At 35.9% G+C, this 16,005-nt stretch overlaps 2 protein-coding genes and 2 pseudogenes across 2 annotated transcripts; 1 reads left to right on the forward strand and 3 right to left on the reverse strand.

Annotated features, from left to right (window-relative positions):
* Positions 1–5,738: 5,738 nt before the first annotated feature.
* Positions 5,739–6,050, reverse strand: LOC146925988 (casein kinase 1-like protein HD16 pseudogene; annotated as a pseudogene).
* Positions 6,051–6,381: 331 nt separating this feature from the next.
* Positions 6,382–8,625, forward strand: LOC146925989 (uncharacterized). Its single transcript, XM_085758421.1, has 2 exons — positions 6,382–6,648; positions 6,850–8,625. The coding sequence occupies exons 1-2, from the start codon at positions 6,399–6,401 to the stop codon at positions 7,860–7,862; spliced, it is 1,263 nt and encodes a 420-aa protein (XP_085614547.1). The 5' UTR covers positions 6,382–6,398; the 3' UTR covers positions 7,863–8,625.
* A 31-nt stretch (positions 8,626–8,656) lies between these two features.
* On the reverse strand, positions 8,657–10,374 carry LOC146925990 (uncharacterized). The gene is made up of 2 exons (XM_085706844.1): positions 9,253–10,374; positions 8,657–9,051 (listed from the first exon to the last, which is right to left on the reverse strand). The coding sequence occupies exons 1-2, from the start codon at positions 9,695–9,697 to the stop codon at positions 8,657–8,659; spliced, it is 840 nt and encodes a 279-aa protein (XP_085562970.1). The 5' UTR covers positions 9,698–10,374.
* A 4,395-nt stretch (positions 10,375–14,769) lies between these two features.
* On the reverse strand, positions 14,770–15,744 carry LOC146925991 (uncharacterized; annotated as a pseudogene).
* Between the last annotated feature and the right edge of the window lie 261 nt (positions 15,745–16,005).

A 16,005-nucleotide genomic window follows, 5' to 3' on the forward strand; every position in this document is an offset into this window, starting at 1 on the left:
TCTTAAAAGGAGACGTAAGTGTGAAGGAAAAAGCAAGATCAAGACGTGGGATAAAATGCGTCAGAAACTAATCCGTAAGTATTTACCTCCTCATTATTATCAAGCCAATTTTAATCAAAAACAATTGCCTAAAAAATCTTCCTACCGACCTCTTTTCCCCACCAAAAATCATATCGATTCTCAAAAACCATTAACCCACCAACCTATTTCCTCATTCAAACCCCAACATAATACATTCATAGAGAGAAATACCAAGATACCTAAATGTTTCATGTGTCAAGGGCATGGACACATAGCCTTAGACTGTGTCAATCGTAAAGTAATCACCATCATTAATGGAGAAATAAACAATATTGTTGAAGAAGAAAAAGAAGAGAGAAATGGAGATCCAATATATGATGGTGTTGACTTTTGTGAAGTGTTTGAAGAAAAGGGAAACATAGATCCAGTATATTATGATGAGTATGGTCCTGAAGATATTCTTGAGGTGTTTAAAAAAGAGGAGCATGATGAACCAATATATGACGAAGAATATCTTCCAGTTGAATATGGTGAATCTTTGGAGGTTGAAAGAAGCTTGCAAACATCAACAAACAAAGACAGGGTTTGTAATGTCATCATCGATAACAAAAGTGGTGAAAACGTTGCATCAAACTATATAGAAGAAGAGTTAAAGTTCCCAATGATTAATCACCCAGATCCATACAAGCTGCAATGGCTCAACAAGGACAATGAGGTAAGAGTATCTCAACACTCCATTGTCTCATTTTCCATTGACAAGAGATATAAAGAAAATGTATGGTGTGATGTTATCCCAATGGATACTTGCCACATTCATCTTCGAAGGCCTTGGCAATATAATCGTCATGCATTATTTGATGGTTATGCCAACATTTACACTTTTGTGAAGGATGAGATTAAAACAAAGTTGGCACGTATACCACTCAATGAATTCAATGAAGGAAATAATGGATGCAAGTCACTAGAACTTTCGCTCACAAAGGAACCATTCATGGAAAAAATAAAGTTATGTCTACTTCGTCCAGTTCCTAAGCCACCTTGGGAAAATGTTCGAACTGATTTTGTCCTTGGAATACTTTGGACTCTGCAGCAAAAGTATTATGTAGTCTTGACTCGAGGATGAACAAGGAAATCATGACTCGAGGACGAGTCTCTTCCAACCCGGGGAGAATGATGAAGAATAATAATATGGAAGTCTCTAGAATAATAAAGAATAATGTGGAAGTCTCTAGAACACCAAAGAATAAAATAGAAGTCTCCAGAATACTAGGGAATAATAAGGAAGCTACTAGACACTACTAAATAAGCTCTAGGGAAGTCTTAACTTTTCTAGATCCTTCTAGGCTTATGTACTAGAGTATCCATATCTCTAGACTTTTCTTTGTTTCTAGATATTTCTAATTTGTAATAGAGAGCCTTCCTAGAGTAGTATAAATAAGGCTCACCATCAAGTGTTTAGACACATTCAAATCATCAAGCATTCAAGCATTCAAATAATAACAACTTTCTTTGAGAACATTAGAGAGTTTTCTCTATTTTCTCTACCTTTCCTTTTGTCCCTGAGCCAGATTTGGCATCAGAGCTGGTTACGATACCTCGGAGTTGAGTTTTAGCGAAGAAATCAACGGAAAGTGATTTTTCAAGTGAGCAAGGAGTTGCTTTCTTAAAACTTCACTTTGCGGCCATTTGTTCGCAAAACTACCTCGGAGTTGAGTTTGAGCGAAAAAATCAACGAAAAGTGAGTTTTCAAGTGAGCAAAGAGTTGCCTTTGTGAAACTTCACTTTGCGGCCATTTTGTTTGCAAAACTAACACCGCCATTTTGGGAAGTGAAGAAAATTGTTGGTTAACAAGTCTTCACCACCAACAAAACCACCACTCACCATCACAATCTTCAGCAAAAAAAGATCACCAACCACCATTGTCAAAATGTCACCTACGAAACAAAATGAAAGATCTTTGCATGAAATTGTGATAGATGAAATTTTTGAAGAAGAAAGAGAAGATATCCATGAATTATTTGAAGAAGAGATAATGGGAGAACCAATCTATGATAAAGAATATGTTGGTTCTGACAATTGTGAAGTGTTTGAAGAAGAGGGAAATGGAGATCCAATATATGATGATGAATATGTTCCCAATGACATTCATGAAGTGTTTGAGAAAGAGGAGAATGACGAACCACTATACGACAAAGAATATGTTCCTTTCGACTCTAGTGAACCGCTTAAAATGAGAAGAATCTCACACACAACAACAACAAAAGAAGAATCATGTCTAAAACACAATATCATCCACACCAACACCTCACAAGGTAAGGTTTTTGATATCATCATGGATAGTAAATTTTTTGAAAATGTTGTATCAAACAATATGGTAGAAAAATCAAAGTTGCCGACAAAGGAGCACCCACATCCGTACAATCTACAATTTCTCAACAAGGATAATGAAGATGTGATTGAAATTAAGTTGGCACCTTTACTACTCAATGAATTCAATGAAGGAAAAGATGAATGCAAGTCACTAGAACTTTTAGTCACGAAGGAAAAATTGAAGCATACATCAAAGTTATGTATGTCCCGTCCAATTCCTAAGCCACCTTGGGAAGTTGTTAGTATGGATTTTTCCCTTGGATTACTACGGAGTCTCTGCTATCTTCAATGTTGTTGATCTTCCACCATACTTTGGCGATGAAGAAGACTTTTGACTCGAGGACGAGTCTCCTCCAACCCGGGGAGAATGATCAAGAATAATATGGAACTCTCTAAAATAATAAAGAATAATGTAGAAGTCTCTAGAATACTTAAGAATAATAAGGAAGCTACTAGATACTCTACTAAATAAAATAGAATTAAGCACTAGGAAAATCTTGATGTTTCTAGGTCCTTCTAGTCATATGAACTAGGATATCCATATCTCTAGACTTTTCTTGTAATAAATGCTTCTAGATCTTTCTACTTTGCAATGGAGAGCCTTCCTAGAGTAGTATAAATAAGGCTCACCATCAAATGTGTAGGCATAATCAAATCATCAAGCATTCAACCATTCAAGTAATATAACTTTCTTTGAGAACATTAGAGAGTTTTCTCTATTTTCTCTACCTTTCCTTTTGTCCCTGAGCCAGATTTGGCATCAGAGCTGGTTACGATACCACGGAGTTGAGTTTGTGCGAAAAAATCAACGGAAAGTGAGTTTTCAATTGAGCAAGGAGTTGCCTTTGTGAAACTTCACTTTGCGGCCATTTTGTTCGCGAAACTTACACCGTCATTTTGTTTGGGAAGTGAAGAAAATCCTTGGTTAACGAGTCTTCACCGCCAACAAAACCGCCACTCACGACCACAATCTTCAGCAAAAAAGATCACCAACCACCATTATCAAAATGGCACCTCGAAGACAAAATGAAAGAAGTTTGCAAGAGATGGAAGAAATGAGGCAACAAATTCAACAACTACAAGAGACCGTCAATGCCCAACAAGCCCTTTTGGAAGCACAACAAAGGAGATTCGAAGATGATATCTCCGGTAGTGACTCTTCATTATCTAGAAGCAGTCGCTCACACAGATGTCAACCTCGGATGAATGATATCAAGATCGACATTCCAGATTTCGAAGGAGAACTGCAACCAGACGAGTTTGTTGATTGGCTCCAGGCTATTGAATGTGTATTTGAGTACAAGGAGATACCAGAGGAGCACAAGGTAAAGATTGTTGCAGTAAAGCTAAAGAAACATGCTTTAATTTGGTGGGAAAATCTTAAAAGGAGACGTAAGTGTGAAGGGAAAAGCAAGATCAAGACGTGGGACAAAATGCGTCGGAAACTAACCCGTAAGTATTTACCTCCTAATTATTATCAAAACAATTTTACTCAAAAACAATTAACCAAAAAATATTCATACAAACCACTTTCCTCCACCAAAAATCATATCAATTATCACAAACCCCTAACCCATCAACCTATTTCCTCATTTAGACCCCAACATAACACAATCACAAAGAGAAATACCAAGATACCTAAATGTTTCATTTGTCAAGGTTATGGACACATAGCCTTAGATTGTGTCAATCGTAAAGTAATCACCATTGTCAATGGGGAGATAAACAATATTTTTGAAGAAGAAAGAGAAGACATCCATGAATTATTTGAAGAAGATATAATGGCAGAACCAATCTATGATGAAGAATATGTTGGTGCTGATATTTGTGAAGTGTTTGAAGAAGAGGGAAAAGGAGATCCAATATATGATGATGAATATGGTCCTGATGACATTCATGAAGTGATTGAAAAAGAGGAGAATGACGAAGCAATATATGACGAAGAATATCCTCTTGTTGAATATGGTGAATCTATGGAGGTTGAAAGAAGCTTGCAAACAACAATAACGAATGACATGGTTTGTAATGTCATCATCGATAACAAAAGTTGTGAGAATGTTGAATCCAATTATATGGTGGAAAAATTGAAGATGCCGACAAAGGAGCACCCACATCCATACAATTTGCAATGGCTCAACAAGGATAATGAGGTAAAAGTATCTCAACACTCAGCTGTTTCATTTTCCATTGACAACAATTATAAAGAAAATGTATGGTGTGATGTTATTCCAATGGATACTTGCCACATTAATCTTGGGAGGCCTTGTCAATATGATCGTCACGCATTATACGATGGTTATGTCAATACTTGCTTTTTTGTGAAAGATGTGATTGAAATCAAGTTGGCACCTCTACCAGTCAATGAATTCAATGATGGAGAAGAAGTATTCAAGCTACTTGGACTTTCACTCACAAAGGAACCATTCAAGGATAAAACAAATTCATGTCTACTTCGTCCGGTTCCTAAGCCACCCTGGGAAAATGTTATAGTTGTTGCCGTAAGGATGAAGAAGAAACTCTTGACTCGAGGACGAGTCTCTTCCAACCCGGGGAGAATGATAAAGAATTATGGAGAATGATAGAGAATGATGAAGAATAATATGGAAGACTCTAGAATACTAGAGAATAATGTGGAAGTCTCTAGAAGACTAAAGAATAATATAGAAGTCTCTAGAATATTAGGGAATAATAAGGAAGCTACTAGACACTACTAAATAAGCACTAGGGAAGTCTTAACTTTTCTAGATCATTCTAGTCTTATGTACTAGAGTATCCATATCTCTAGACTTTTCTTTGTTTCTAGATATTTCTAGTTTGTAATGGAGAGTCTACCTAGAGTAGTATAAATAAGGCTCACCACCTAGTGTGTTGGCATCATCAAGCATTGAAGAATTCCAATAATAACAACTTTCTTTGAGAATATTAGAGAGTTTCTCTATTTTCTCTACATTTCCTTTTGTCCCTGAGCCAGATTTTTTTTTTTTTTTTTTTTTTTTTTTTTTTTTTCATTATTTAATGTTCATGTTAAAAATTTATATCAATACATACAAAATCGTAAATTTTTTAAAGCACGGCCAAGAAACATGGCCAAAATAGCCAGCCCCTTTAACATGTTACACTACTCAACAAATAATTTCTCCCATTGAACACGAGCCCTCACACAGCATAGCTCTCTTCTGTTTCTCCTTTATCTTTCTTTTTTATACAATTATGACGCAATTTTAATATGGGAAGACTTTTTCGCTAGTGACTGGGCTTGGGGGTAAAAATAACCCTACCCATTCCAACTTTAATCGTCAAGTCCTCCCATCTTTCCAGAAGGATATACCAAATGTTCACTGCAGAAGCTAGCAAACAGTTCGCCCATAACATATCGAGGCAATATAGAGATTCTTGGACCATTTCTCCTTTACATGGGTGCTAGGGAAAGCAGATGTCCGCAAAGTCTCTTGAGTCTCATCAAGTAATTTGCGTTTTGGTATGCTAAGTATGAAGGCTGCCTGATCATTAGTAGCAGCCATAGAAGTAATCCTGTAATTATTTTCCCATCTTCGATGGATTCCCTCACTTGGATACAAAAAGTCCAGCTCCACAACCTGATCAGAATACCCAGCATTCCTGGACATAACTACGCCCCAACGACTGCCAGCAGTAGTCATGGAGGTAACATGGAACCCTTCTTTCCACTTCTTGTTTATCCATTTGGCACAAACTGTTGACTTCTCTAGAAGACTAAAGAATAATATAGAAGTCTCTAGAATACTAGGGAGTAATAAGGAAGCTACTAGACACTACTAAATAAGCACTAGGGAAGTCTTAACTTTTCTAGATCCTTCTAGGCTTATGTACTAGAGTATCCATATCTCTAAACTTTTCTTTATTTCTAGATATTTCTAGTTTGTTATGGAGAGCCTTCCTAGAGTAGTATAAATAAGGCTCACCACCTAGTGTTTTGTAGTGACTCTTCATTATCTAGAAGCAGCCGCTCGCACAGATGTCAACCTCGGATGAATGATATTAAGGTCGACATTCCAGATTTCGAAGGAGAACTGCAACCAGACGAGTTTGTTGATTGGCTCCAGGTTATTGAACGTGTATTTGAGTACAAGGAGATACCAGAGGAGCACAAGGTAAAGATTGTTGCAGTAAAGCTAAAGAAACATGCTTTAATTTGGTGGGAAAATCTTAAAAGGAGACGTAAGTGTGAAGGAAAAAGCAAGATCATGACGTGGGACAAAATGCGTCGGAAATTAATCCGTAAGTATTTACCTCCTCATTATTATCAAGCCAATTTTACTCAAAAACAATTATCAAAAAATTCTTCATACAAACCTTTTTCCTACACAAAAAATCAAATTGACTCTCCTATACCACTAACCCATCAACCTATATTTAAACCCCATCATAGCACAATAAAAGATAAAATTACCAAGATACCTAAATGTTTCGTGTGTCAAGGGTATGGACACATAGCCTTGGATTGTGTGAATCATAAATTAGTCACCATCGTCAATGGGGAGATAAGCAATATCTTTGAAGAAGAAAAAGAAGACACTCATGAATCGTTTGAAGATGAGACGATGGGAGAACCAATCTACGATGAAGAATATGTTGGTACTGACATTTGTGGAGTGTTTGAAGAAGAGGGAAACATAGATCCAATATATGACATTGAATATGGTTCTGATGACATTCACGAAGTTTTTGAAAAGGAGGATAAGGATGAACGAATATATGATGAAGAATACGTTCTTGGTGAATATGGTGAATCTTTGGAGGTTAAAAGAAGCTTGCAAACAACAACAACCAAAGAAGAACTATGGCTAGGACATGATATCTTCAACACTCATTTCACCCCGCAAGACATGGCTTGTAATGACATCATCAATATCAGAAGAAGTGAAAACGTTCCGTCACACTACATAGCAGAAAAGTTAAAGTCCCAACCGATTGAGCACCAAGATCCATGCAAGCTACAGTGGCTAAACAAGAACAATGAGGATGTGATTAAAATCAAGCTGACACATCTACCACTCAATGAAGTCAATGAAGGAAAAGAGGAATTTAAGCCACTTGAAATTTTAGTCCCAAAGGAACCATTCAAGGAGAAAACAAAGTTATACATGTCTCGTCCAGTTCCTAAGCCACCTTGGGAAGATGTAACTATTGATTTTTCCCTTGGATTACTTTGGTCTCGACAACTGAAAGATTCTAAAATAGCAGTCGAAGAAAAGTTTTCAAGAATGACTCATTTCATCCTCTGTCGGAAGTTTACGAATGTTGTCTTGAGGACGAAGAAGAAGGGCTTGACTCGAGGACGAGTCTTCTCCAACCCGGGGAGAATGATGAAGAATAATATGGAAGACTCTAGAATTCTAGAGAATAATGTGGAAATCTCTAGAAGACTAAAGAATAATATAGAAGTCTCTAGAATACTAGGGAGTAATAAGGAAGCTACTAGACACTACTAAATAAGCACTAGGGAAGTCTTAACTTTTCTAGATCCTTCTAGGCTTATGTACTAGAGTATCCATATCTCTAAACTTTTCTTTATTTCTAGATATTTCTAGTTTGTTATGGAGAGCCTTCCTAGAGTAGTATAAATAAGGCTCACCACCTAGTGTTTTGGCATCATCAAGCATTCAACCATTCAAGTAATATAACTTTCTTTGAGAATATTAGAGAATTTCTCTATTTTCTCTACTTTCCTTTTGTCCCTGAGCCAGATTTGGCATCAGAGCTGGTTACGATACCTAGGAGTTGAGTTTGTGCGAAAAAATCAACGGAAAGTGAGTTTTCAAGTGAGCAAGGAGTTCCTTTGAAAAACTTCACTTTGCGGCCATTTTGTTCGCGAAACTAACACCTTCATTTTGTTCGAGCGAAGAAATCAACGGAAAGTGAGTTTTCAAGTGAGAGCAAGGAGTTGCTTTCTCAAAACTTCACTTTGCGGCCATTTTGTTCGCGAAACTAACACCGTCATTTTGTTTGAGTTTGAGCGAAGAAATCAACGGAAAGTGAGTTTTCAAGGGAGAGCAAGGAGTTGCTTTCGAAAAACTTCACTTTGCGGCCATTTGTTCGCGAAGCTAACACCACAAACAAAACAACCACGCACCGCCACGTTCTTTTCATAAAATTGAAATGGAAGAAATGAGGCGACAAATTCAACTACTACAGGAGACTGTCAAAGTCCAACAAGCCTTATTGGAAGCACACCAAAGAAGATTTGATGATGATAATGGCTCCGGTAGTAGTTGAATTTGTCGCCTCATTTCTTCCATTTCAATTTTATGAAAAGAACGTGGCGGTGCGTGGTTGTTGTTGTTTGCAAGCTTCTTTTAACCTCCAAAGATTCACCATATTCACCAAGAACGTATTCTTCATCATATATTCGTTCATCCTTATCCTCCTTTTCAAAAACTTCGTGAATGTCATCAGAACCATATTCAATGTCATATATTGGATCTATGTTTCCCTCTTCTTCAAACACTCCACAAATGTCAGTACCAACATATTCTTCATCGTAGATTGGTTCTCCCATCGTCTCATCTTCAAACGATTCATGAGTGTCTTCTTTTTCTTCTTCAAAGATATTGCTTATCTCCCCATTGACGATGGTGACTAATTTATGATTCACACAATCCAAGGCTATGTGTCCATACCCTTGACACACGAAACATTTAGGTATCTTGGTAATTTTATCTTTTATTGTGCTATGATGGGGTTTAAATATAGGTTGATGGGTTAGTGGTATAGGAGAGTCAATTTGATTTTTTGTGTAGGAAAAAGGTTTGTATGAAGAATTTTTTGATAATTGTTTTTGAGTAAAATTGGCTTGATAATAATGAGGAGGTAAATACTTACGGATTAATTTCCGACGCATTTTGTCCCACGTCATGATCTTGCTTTTTCCTTCACACTTACGTCTCCTTTTAAGATTTTCCCACCAAATTAAAGCATGTTTCTTTAGCTTTACTGCAACAATCTTTACCTTGTGCTCCTCTGGTATCTCCTTGTACTCAAATACACGTTCAATAACCTGGAGCCAATCAACAAACTCGTCTGGTTGCAGTTCTCCTTCGAAATCTGGAATGTCGATCTTGATATCATTCATCCGAGGTTGACATCTGTGTGAGCGACTGCTTCTAGATAATGAAGAGTCACTACCGGAGATATCATCTTCGAATCTCCTTTGTTGTGCTTCCAAAAGGGCTTGTTGGGCATTGACGGTCTCTTGTAGTTGTTGAATTTGTTGCCTCATTTCTTCCATCTCTTGCAAACTTCTTTCATTTTGTCTTCGAGGTGCCATTTTGATAATGGTGGTTGGTGATCTTTTTTGCTGAAGATTGTGGTCGTGAGTGGCGGTTTTGTTGGCGGTGAAGACTCGTTAACCAAGGATTTTCTTCACTTCCCAAACAAAATGACGGTGTAAGTTTCGCGAACAAAATGGCCGCAAAGTGAAGTTTCACAAAGGCAACTCCTTGCTCAATTGAAAACTCACTTTCCGTTGATTTTTTCGCACAAACTCAACTCCGTGGTATCGTAACCAGCTCTGATACCAAATCTGGCTCAGGGACAAAAGGAAATGTAGAGAAAATAGAGAAACTCTCTAATATTCTCAAAGAAAGTTGTTATTATTGGAATTCTTCAATGCTTGATGATGCCAACACACTAGGTGGTGAGCCTTATTTATACTACTCTAGGTAGACTCTCCATTACAAACTAGAAATATCTAGAAACAAAGAAAAGTCTAGAGATATGGATACTCTAGTACATAAGACTAGAATGATCTAGAAAAGTTAAGACTTCCCTAGTGCTTATTTAGTAGTGTCTAGTAGCTTCCTTATTATTCCCTAATATTCTAGAGACTTCTATATTATTCTTTAGTCTTCTAGAGACTTCCACATTATTCTCTAGTATTCTAGAGTCTTCCATATTATTCTTCATCATTCTCTATCATTCTCCATAATTCTTTATCAAATCACGTCTTTCCTAATTTAATATAATTTAACCAATTATTCTATTTCAAAGTCCTATTTATTTTTTTAATGACACACACCTTGAAAATGTTCTATCTATTCGTCTTTTTGACTCTTTATTTGACTTCCTTTTTTCCTCTATATTTATTTATTTGTTTGAATATTCATATATGAGACATATGAGAATGTTATCTTTATGTGAGAACGACATCAGTAAATGGTAGCCCTCAATATAAAAGGAATGTGAGAGTAAAACATGACTTAAGTGAGTCATGTGTTAGTTCTCACTTCATTCTTTATTCACCAGTGCATTAATACTTCAGTTTCGTCTTCTTTGTGCGTTCAAACCCTACTTCGTTTTCCTGCTTCAACATTTCTTCTTCCCCTCCAATTATTTATCTCAATTAAAAGATAAATCAATCTCTTCATCTCCTGTAGAAGCTAAATTAGTCTCATCATCTTCTCCAATAGATTTAAAACAAAATTCAAGTAAGGATCAATATTTTATATCTGGTACTCTCAAGAATAACAAGTTTAGAGAACAGAATACCAAAAAAAAAAACATTGCGAAACAAATTAAAAAAATTACAGTATGAACAAATAAATAAGGTTACGAAATAACCATGTAGAAAGCAGAACCAGAAGATGGGAATAAGCGTTACCGCATTGGTGCTGGTGCATAAACGAAGGAATATTGGCACACGATTTGCAGATATCTCACTTAAATCATATTTTAATCTCAACTATTCCTTTTAATATGAAGGCTACCCATTTATTCATATTGTCCCTCAATTATATATATATATATATATATATATATATATATATATATATATATATATATATATATATATATATATATAGACACACACACTTCTAAATGACAAACCGATATTCATCACTTTCTTGAGTTGATCAACACAATCACACGTCTTTTGCAGCAATTCCCAATCTTCTTTTTCAAATTATGTATCAAGCACATATAGTTTCTAACATGTTCTACACTTGATCCCATACATCTTGGAAACACGCATTGATGAATGATGAACAAGGCTTTCTTCTCATTTTCTTTGTACGCATTTCACTGTAGCACGAGCACCTATGGTTTCTAACTAGGGGTGGCAATATGATCCACCATATCCATAACCATTAAATCCATCTACTATAAAATTCATCCAATCCATCACAAACAATTTTTTTTAACAGAGTGGATTCAATCTCTTCACTTATTTTAAAATTCCAATGGATCACCATCTCTTCACTTATATCCAAAAAAAAAAAAAAAAACAGGTGGACTAAACGGCTGTCGGAGCTCCGCCCGTTACACTGCTGGGCACTCGCGGGGCCACCGTGCTCCGCCACCAGACTTTCGCCAGTGCTCCATTGTGAATTGCTGGAGAGCCGCCACGGTCAATGCCGGCGCCGACGGTTAACCACCCTCTGCCAACCATCACTTTTATTGTTTTTTAATCAATAATTAATAATATTAAATATTTCTAATTTATTGAATTAATTGGGCTTTGCTTGACAAAAAAATATAGTTGGGCTTTGTAACCATTAAAACATTAATTGGGTTTCTGCAAAAAAAAAAATATTGGGCTAAAACAAGATTTAAATATTGCGCTTCTTACATAAATTTAGTTTAAATTAAATTCATTAAAAAAAATAATACACTTTGATATTTGGATCGTATGGACATTCATCCATTAAAATCTAATAATGGATGGATCAGATGAATTTTATTTTTACAGGATTGGATTGGATGGATCTTTTTTCAAAAAAATTAATCGATTTAAATGGACCAATAGATTTTTTTGATGCATCCATTAGGATCCAAATCCATATTCATCCAATTCATCTATTTTGTCACCCCTATTTCTAACCCGTTCTGCACTAGATTACCTACATCTTGGAAACCAAAGACTACTTTCATTTGCTTACACCTGTTATCATAGTTCTTCCCCAATCAGGAATTGGAAGATTTGCAAGAAAGTTTCCATTTGTGTGTCGCCGTTGATGAATCTTCTGTGATCTTTAACCAAGCTCTTGATGCCAGATGTTAGAGAAAATTCAGTTTTACACATTCAGTGATAATGGCGCAATTCACTTGTGCACATTCACTCACTTGTGTATCTTTTATTAGAGAAGAAGGAGAAGAAAATAGAAAAGAGAGAAAAAGGAAAAAAAACTTGAGAGTTTTTAAGAGAGATCAAAGAGAATTCAATTAACACTTCACATGTTATTTCTCATTCACTGATTTCTAATTATACATCTACAATGAAGCTAACTTGCTTAACAAGCAGAGTAAAAAAAAATACAGTTTAAACTAACTAACAGAATTAGTTACAAAATCTAACTTCCTTTTACTATTTGCACATCAAGTAATCAGAAAGAAGCTTATGATTGGCAAGGAGAGTAGATACATGTGCATTGGCATTAGGTTGAGTGGCGAAAATGTAGGAACAAGAGCTTAAGGTCATTGAACTTGCTTGCTCCTTGGTTAGAGAAAGAATAGAAGAAGTGGCATCAGGCTGAGTTGATTAAGTTTTGTTGATAGATTTCTTTTGGATAGATTTCCAAGTAGAAATTAACCTTGACGAAAGAATTATTTGTCAATTGTATAATTTGGGGATTGAAGGTTTTCCATCTTTTAGTTTAAAATTGGGTTTTGATTTTCCTAAATAGGTTTAGAAGAAGAAACATAAGAATCAACAGCTAAGAAAATGGGATCAGGGAAAAGACAATTTTGTAACCAAACATATTTATTCTTTGCAAAAGATCGTGCATTCTAATATTCATGTTGTGCTTGTAGAAACTGTGACTTGCAGAATGAAAACAAGATAGTGTTTGAACATTAGTGTGAAGAAAATAAGAGAACTGAACCAAGCATTATTCCAATATTAGGTTACAGATATGAAAGTTTTGATTGCAACAACCATTGGGAGCATATGTACAAAAAGGAAAAGAACAAATAATGTGGTAACATAGGAATCCCCTTGCTTTAGGGAAGAAAGATATCATAGGTAATTTTGGAAATTTGAACGATAACACCTTGTGAAAAATAATGTTTGATTTACGGAGAAATTGAATCGTAGGTTCATGAGATGATCAGCGTGTTTATACAAAACTAAAAAAATAGAATCATCGAAGGCTGGTTTCTTGATTGTGCCATACTGCCATCAATAAATCACCATATTATAATGAATAAAATCTAAATCTCATTAATTAAAAACATAGCCAGGGCTGTTTATACAAGACGAGTTTAACAGTTAATCCTTATTGTAAGTCTCATTGAACAAACAAGCTACAAACAAAGGGTAGTTACAAATTAATGTTCATGCCAGTTCTGCCTGAACTTTATAACCATTGGTAAGCTAATTCAATGTTGCACCGATATGCAAGGTTGCACCCAAATCCGTACTTGACTACCTCTGTTTGTCCTAAAATAAAATATATGATTTATCTCTTCAATCTGCTTCACAGAATCAGTTCTTTTAAAACAAGCTTGATAGACCTGTTGTGTGCCCTGCAAATCAGCATCTAATTTGTGCAATTTCGTTTTTGTAGCAGGTTTTAATCGAAATTCTGCATTCAACGAGGAATGTTCAGATCTTTCTTATTCTTCATTATATTCCCTGCAACTAATGCCTCATTTTCACTAGTGAGGAATGTTCAGATCTTTCTTATCAAAATTTCGCAGCTGAAGTATTATTCATGTTGTTAAGATCCAAGAGGAAAACCATGCTACTTCAAACAAAATGATAAGAATCGTTTCAAATATAAATCTAATGTGTTCACGTTTGTTATCGACTTAACTTGAATTTTTTTTGCATATAAGGAATACGATTTAAAGACTAACTTGATGCATAATTAATGAAAATATGGAAAACTATAATTGTGAAATTTAATGAATATTGATGAAAAAACCATAACAAACAATGCTCAAAAGTCAGAAGCCAATAAATCAGTGGAACTTGTGGAAGTTCATATGTAGTGTTCAAAAATGTGGTAACATATTTTGAATTTCATGTTTCCTGCTGGACAAAAAGAATATGGAAAGAGGAGTCATACAACTTTCTTCTATAAGCTTTCAAATGAAACTTTACGTCTCTTATAATACAATATAGCTTACTAATTTGAGCCCCTATTGTTTTAAAGAGCTCTGAGCCATTATGCTTTAAATAATAGACTGAAAGAGAAGCAAAAATCATTCGGTATAAATATATAAAAAGAAAACGTTGCAGCAAATAAAAGAAAAAACTCAATGATGGATAAATAATATCTAACTCAATATTTATGTATGTTTTCTTTGACGGAACAACCAAGCCAAGAAACAAATTCTAATTCAAACTATATCACTATGGAGAGTATCATCAAAATAATCATGATAAAATCTTGAAGCTCAACGACGACATCTTGAAGCTCCACAACAACATCCTGAAGCTCCATGATATCGTGAACAAAAGCATCCTGAGACTAGACCATATCGTGGACGAGAGCATCCTGAAGCTCCACGATATCGTGGACGACAACATCTTGAAGCTCCACAACATCGAGGACCACCAACTTTCACTTTTGCATATCGAGGATAATCAATCACTTTGACCTCTTGAAGAAGGTCACATTTCTTGCAAAGTTTCTTAATTGCGTGGTTACCGATGAAATTACGAGATAAAGCAATCTTGCGGAGTTTGAAAAGCCTTAAGAATTGATCATTACCACCAAGAACTAAGCGACAGGGATAACTTATGTCTGTAACGATGAGTTCTTCGAGTAAGGGGAAACAATCAGCAATGAAAGAGAGATCATTCTTGTGGATCCTCGAAGAAGGAATTCTGTAACAAGTGAGAGATGTCAAATTTGTCATTTTTGTGACAAAGCTCGCAGCCCATTTGCCGGAAACGTGATGGGGTCGAAAATAGAGAGCGATTTGAGGTCAACAGGAAAAGTGGAGATTTGAGTAAGAAGCGCATCAATGTCGCTTCCTTGGAGAGTTGTTTTGAGGGATGTGATGTTAGGGAACCTTTCAAAGAGAGGATGAAGGAAAGGTATTGTTTGATCGGAGATTGTGACAGAGTCGAAGACGGTTGGTGATGGACAGAAACTGTTTTGAGACAACGGAGAGAGACTTCAATGTGTAGCGGAAACCTAAATTGGAGGAGTTAGAAACTAGCGTCCCATCTTTTTCGATATTGCTGTAGTGGCTGTTGTCACCGTCGTTGAAGAATTTGAAGATGTGCTCCCATAACTCCTCCGGTAAATATGAACATGTTGTTGTTGTTGCTGGTGCTATTTTTCGCTTCTTAAGGTTTTTCGCTACTGCTGCTGCCAATTTTGTTCTTTTTCGTTTCCTAGGGTTTTTCACTGCTGCTGCCATTTTTGTTCTTTTTGGATTCTTAAGGTTTTTCGATGATGCTGCCTCTGCCACAAATTTTCTTTTTGTTGTGTTTCGTATTGTTTTTAAAACATTGGATTTGGATGATGCTGCCATCTCCTCCATTATTTTTAAACACGAAGAGAAGAACGAGATGCTACTGTATGTGTTGTTTATGTGTAGGCGGCATTGATGGAATGGTACTTGGAAGGAATAGAGATGACTTGGGTTAACACTTTCTTAAATCTCATTATCATGGGTAAT

This window comes from Medicago sativa, chromosome 4 (assembly GCF_051527215.1).
Source record: "Medicago sativa cultivar Bolivia chromosome 4, Bolivia_mono, whole genome shotgun sequence".
NCBI classification, from domain to species: Eukaryota; Viridiplantae; Streptophyta; class Magnoliopsida; order Fabales; family Fabaceae; genus Medicago; species Medicago sativa.

What these genes read in the sequence shown, in the direction of transcription:
- LOC146925989 (XM_085758421.1), top strand. Translation starts at nt 6,399, where the DNA reads ATGAATGATATTAAGGTCGACATTCCAGATTTCGAAGGAGAACTGCAA. An exon ending in AATGCGTCGGAAATTAATCC is followed by an intron (nt 6,649 to 6,849) that starts GTAAGTATTTAC and finishes TCGTGTGTCAAG; the next exon opens with GGTATGGACACATAGCCTTG.
- LOC146925990 (XM_085706844.1), bottom strand. Translation starts at nt 9,697, where the DNA reads ATGGCACCTCGAAGACAAAATGAAAGAAGTTTGCAAGAGATGGAAGAA. An exon ending in AATGCGTCGGAAATTAATCC is followed by an intron (nt 9,052 to 9,252) that starts GTAAGTATTTAC and finishes TCGTGTGTCAAG; the next exon opens with GGTATGGACACATAGCCTTG.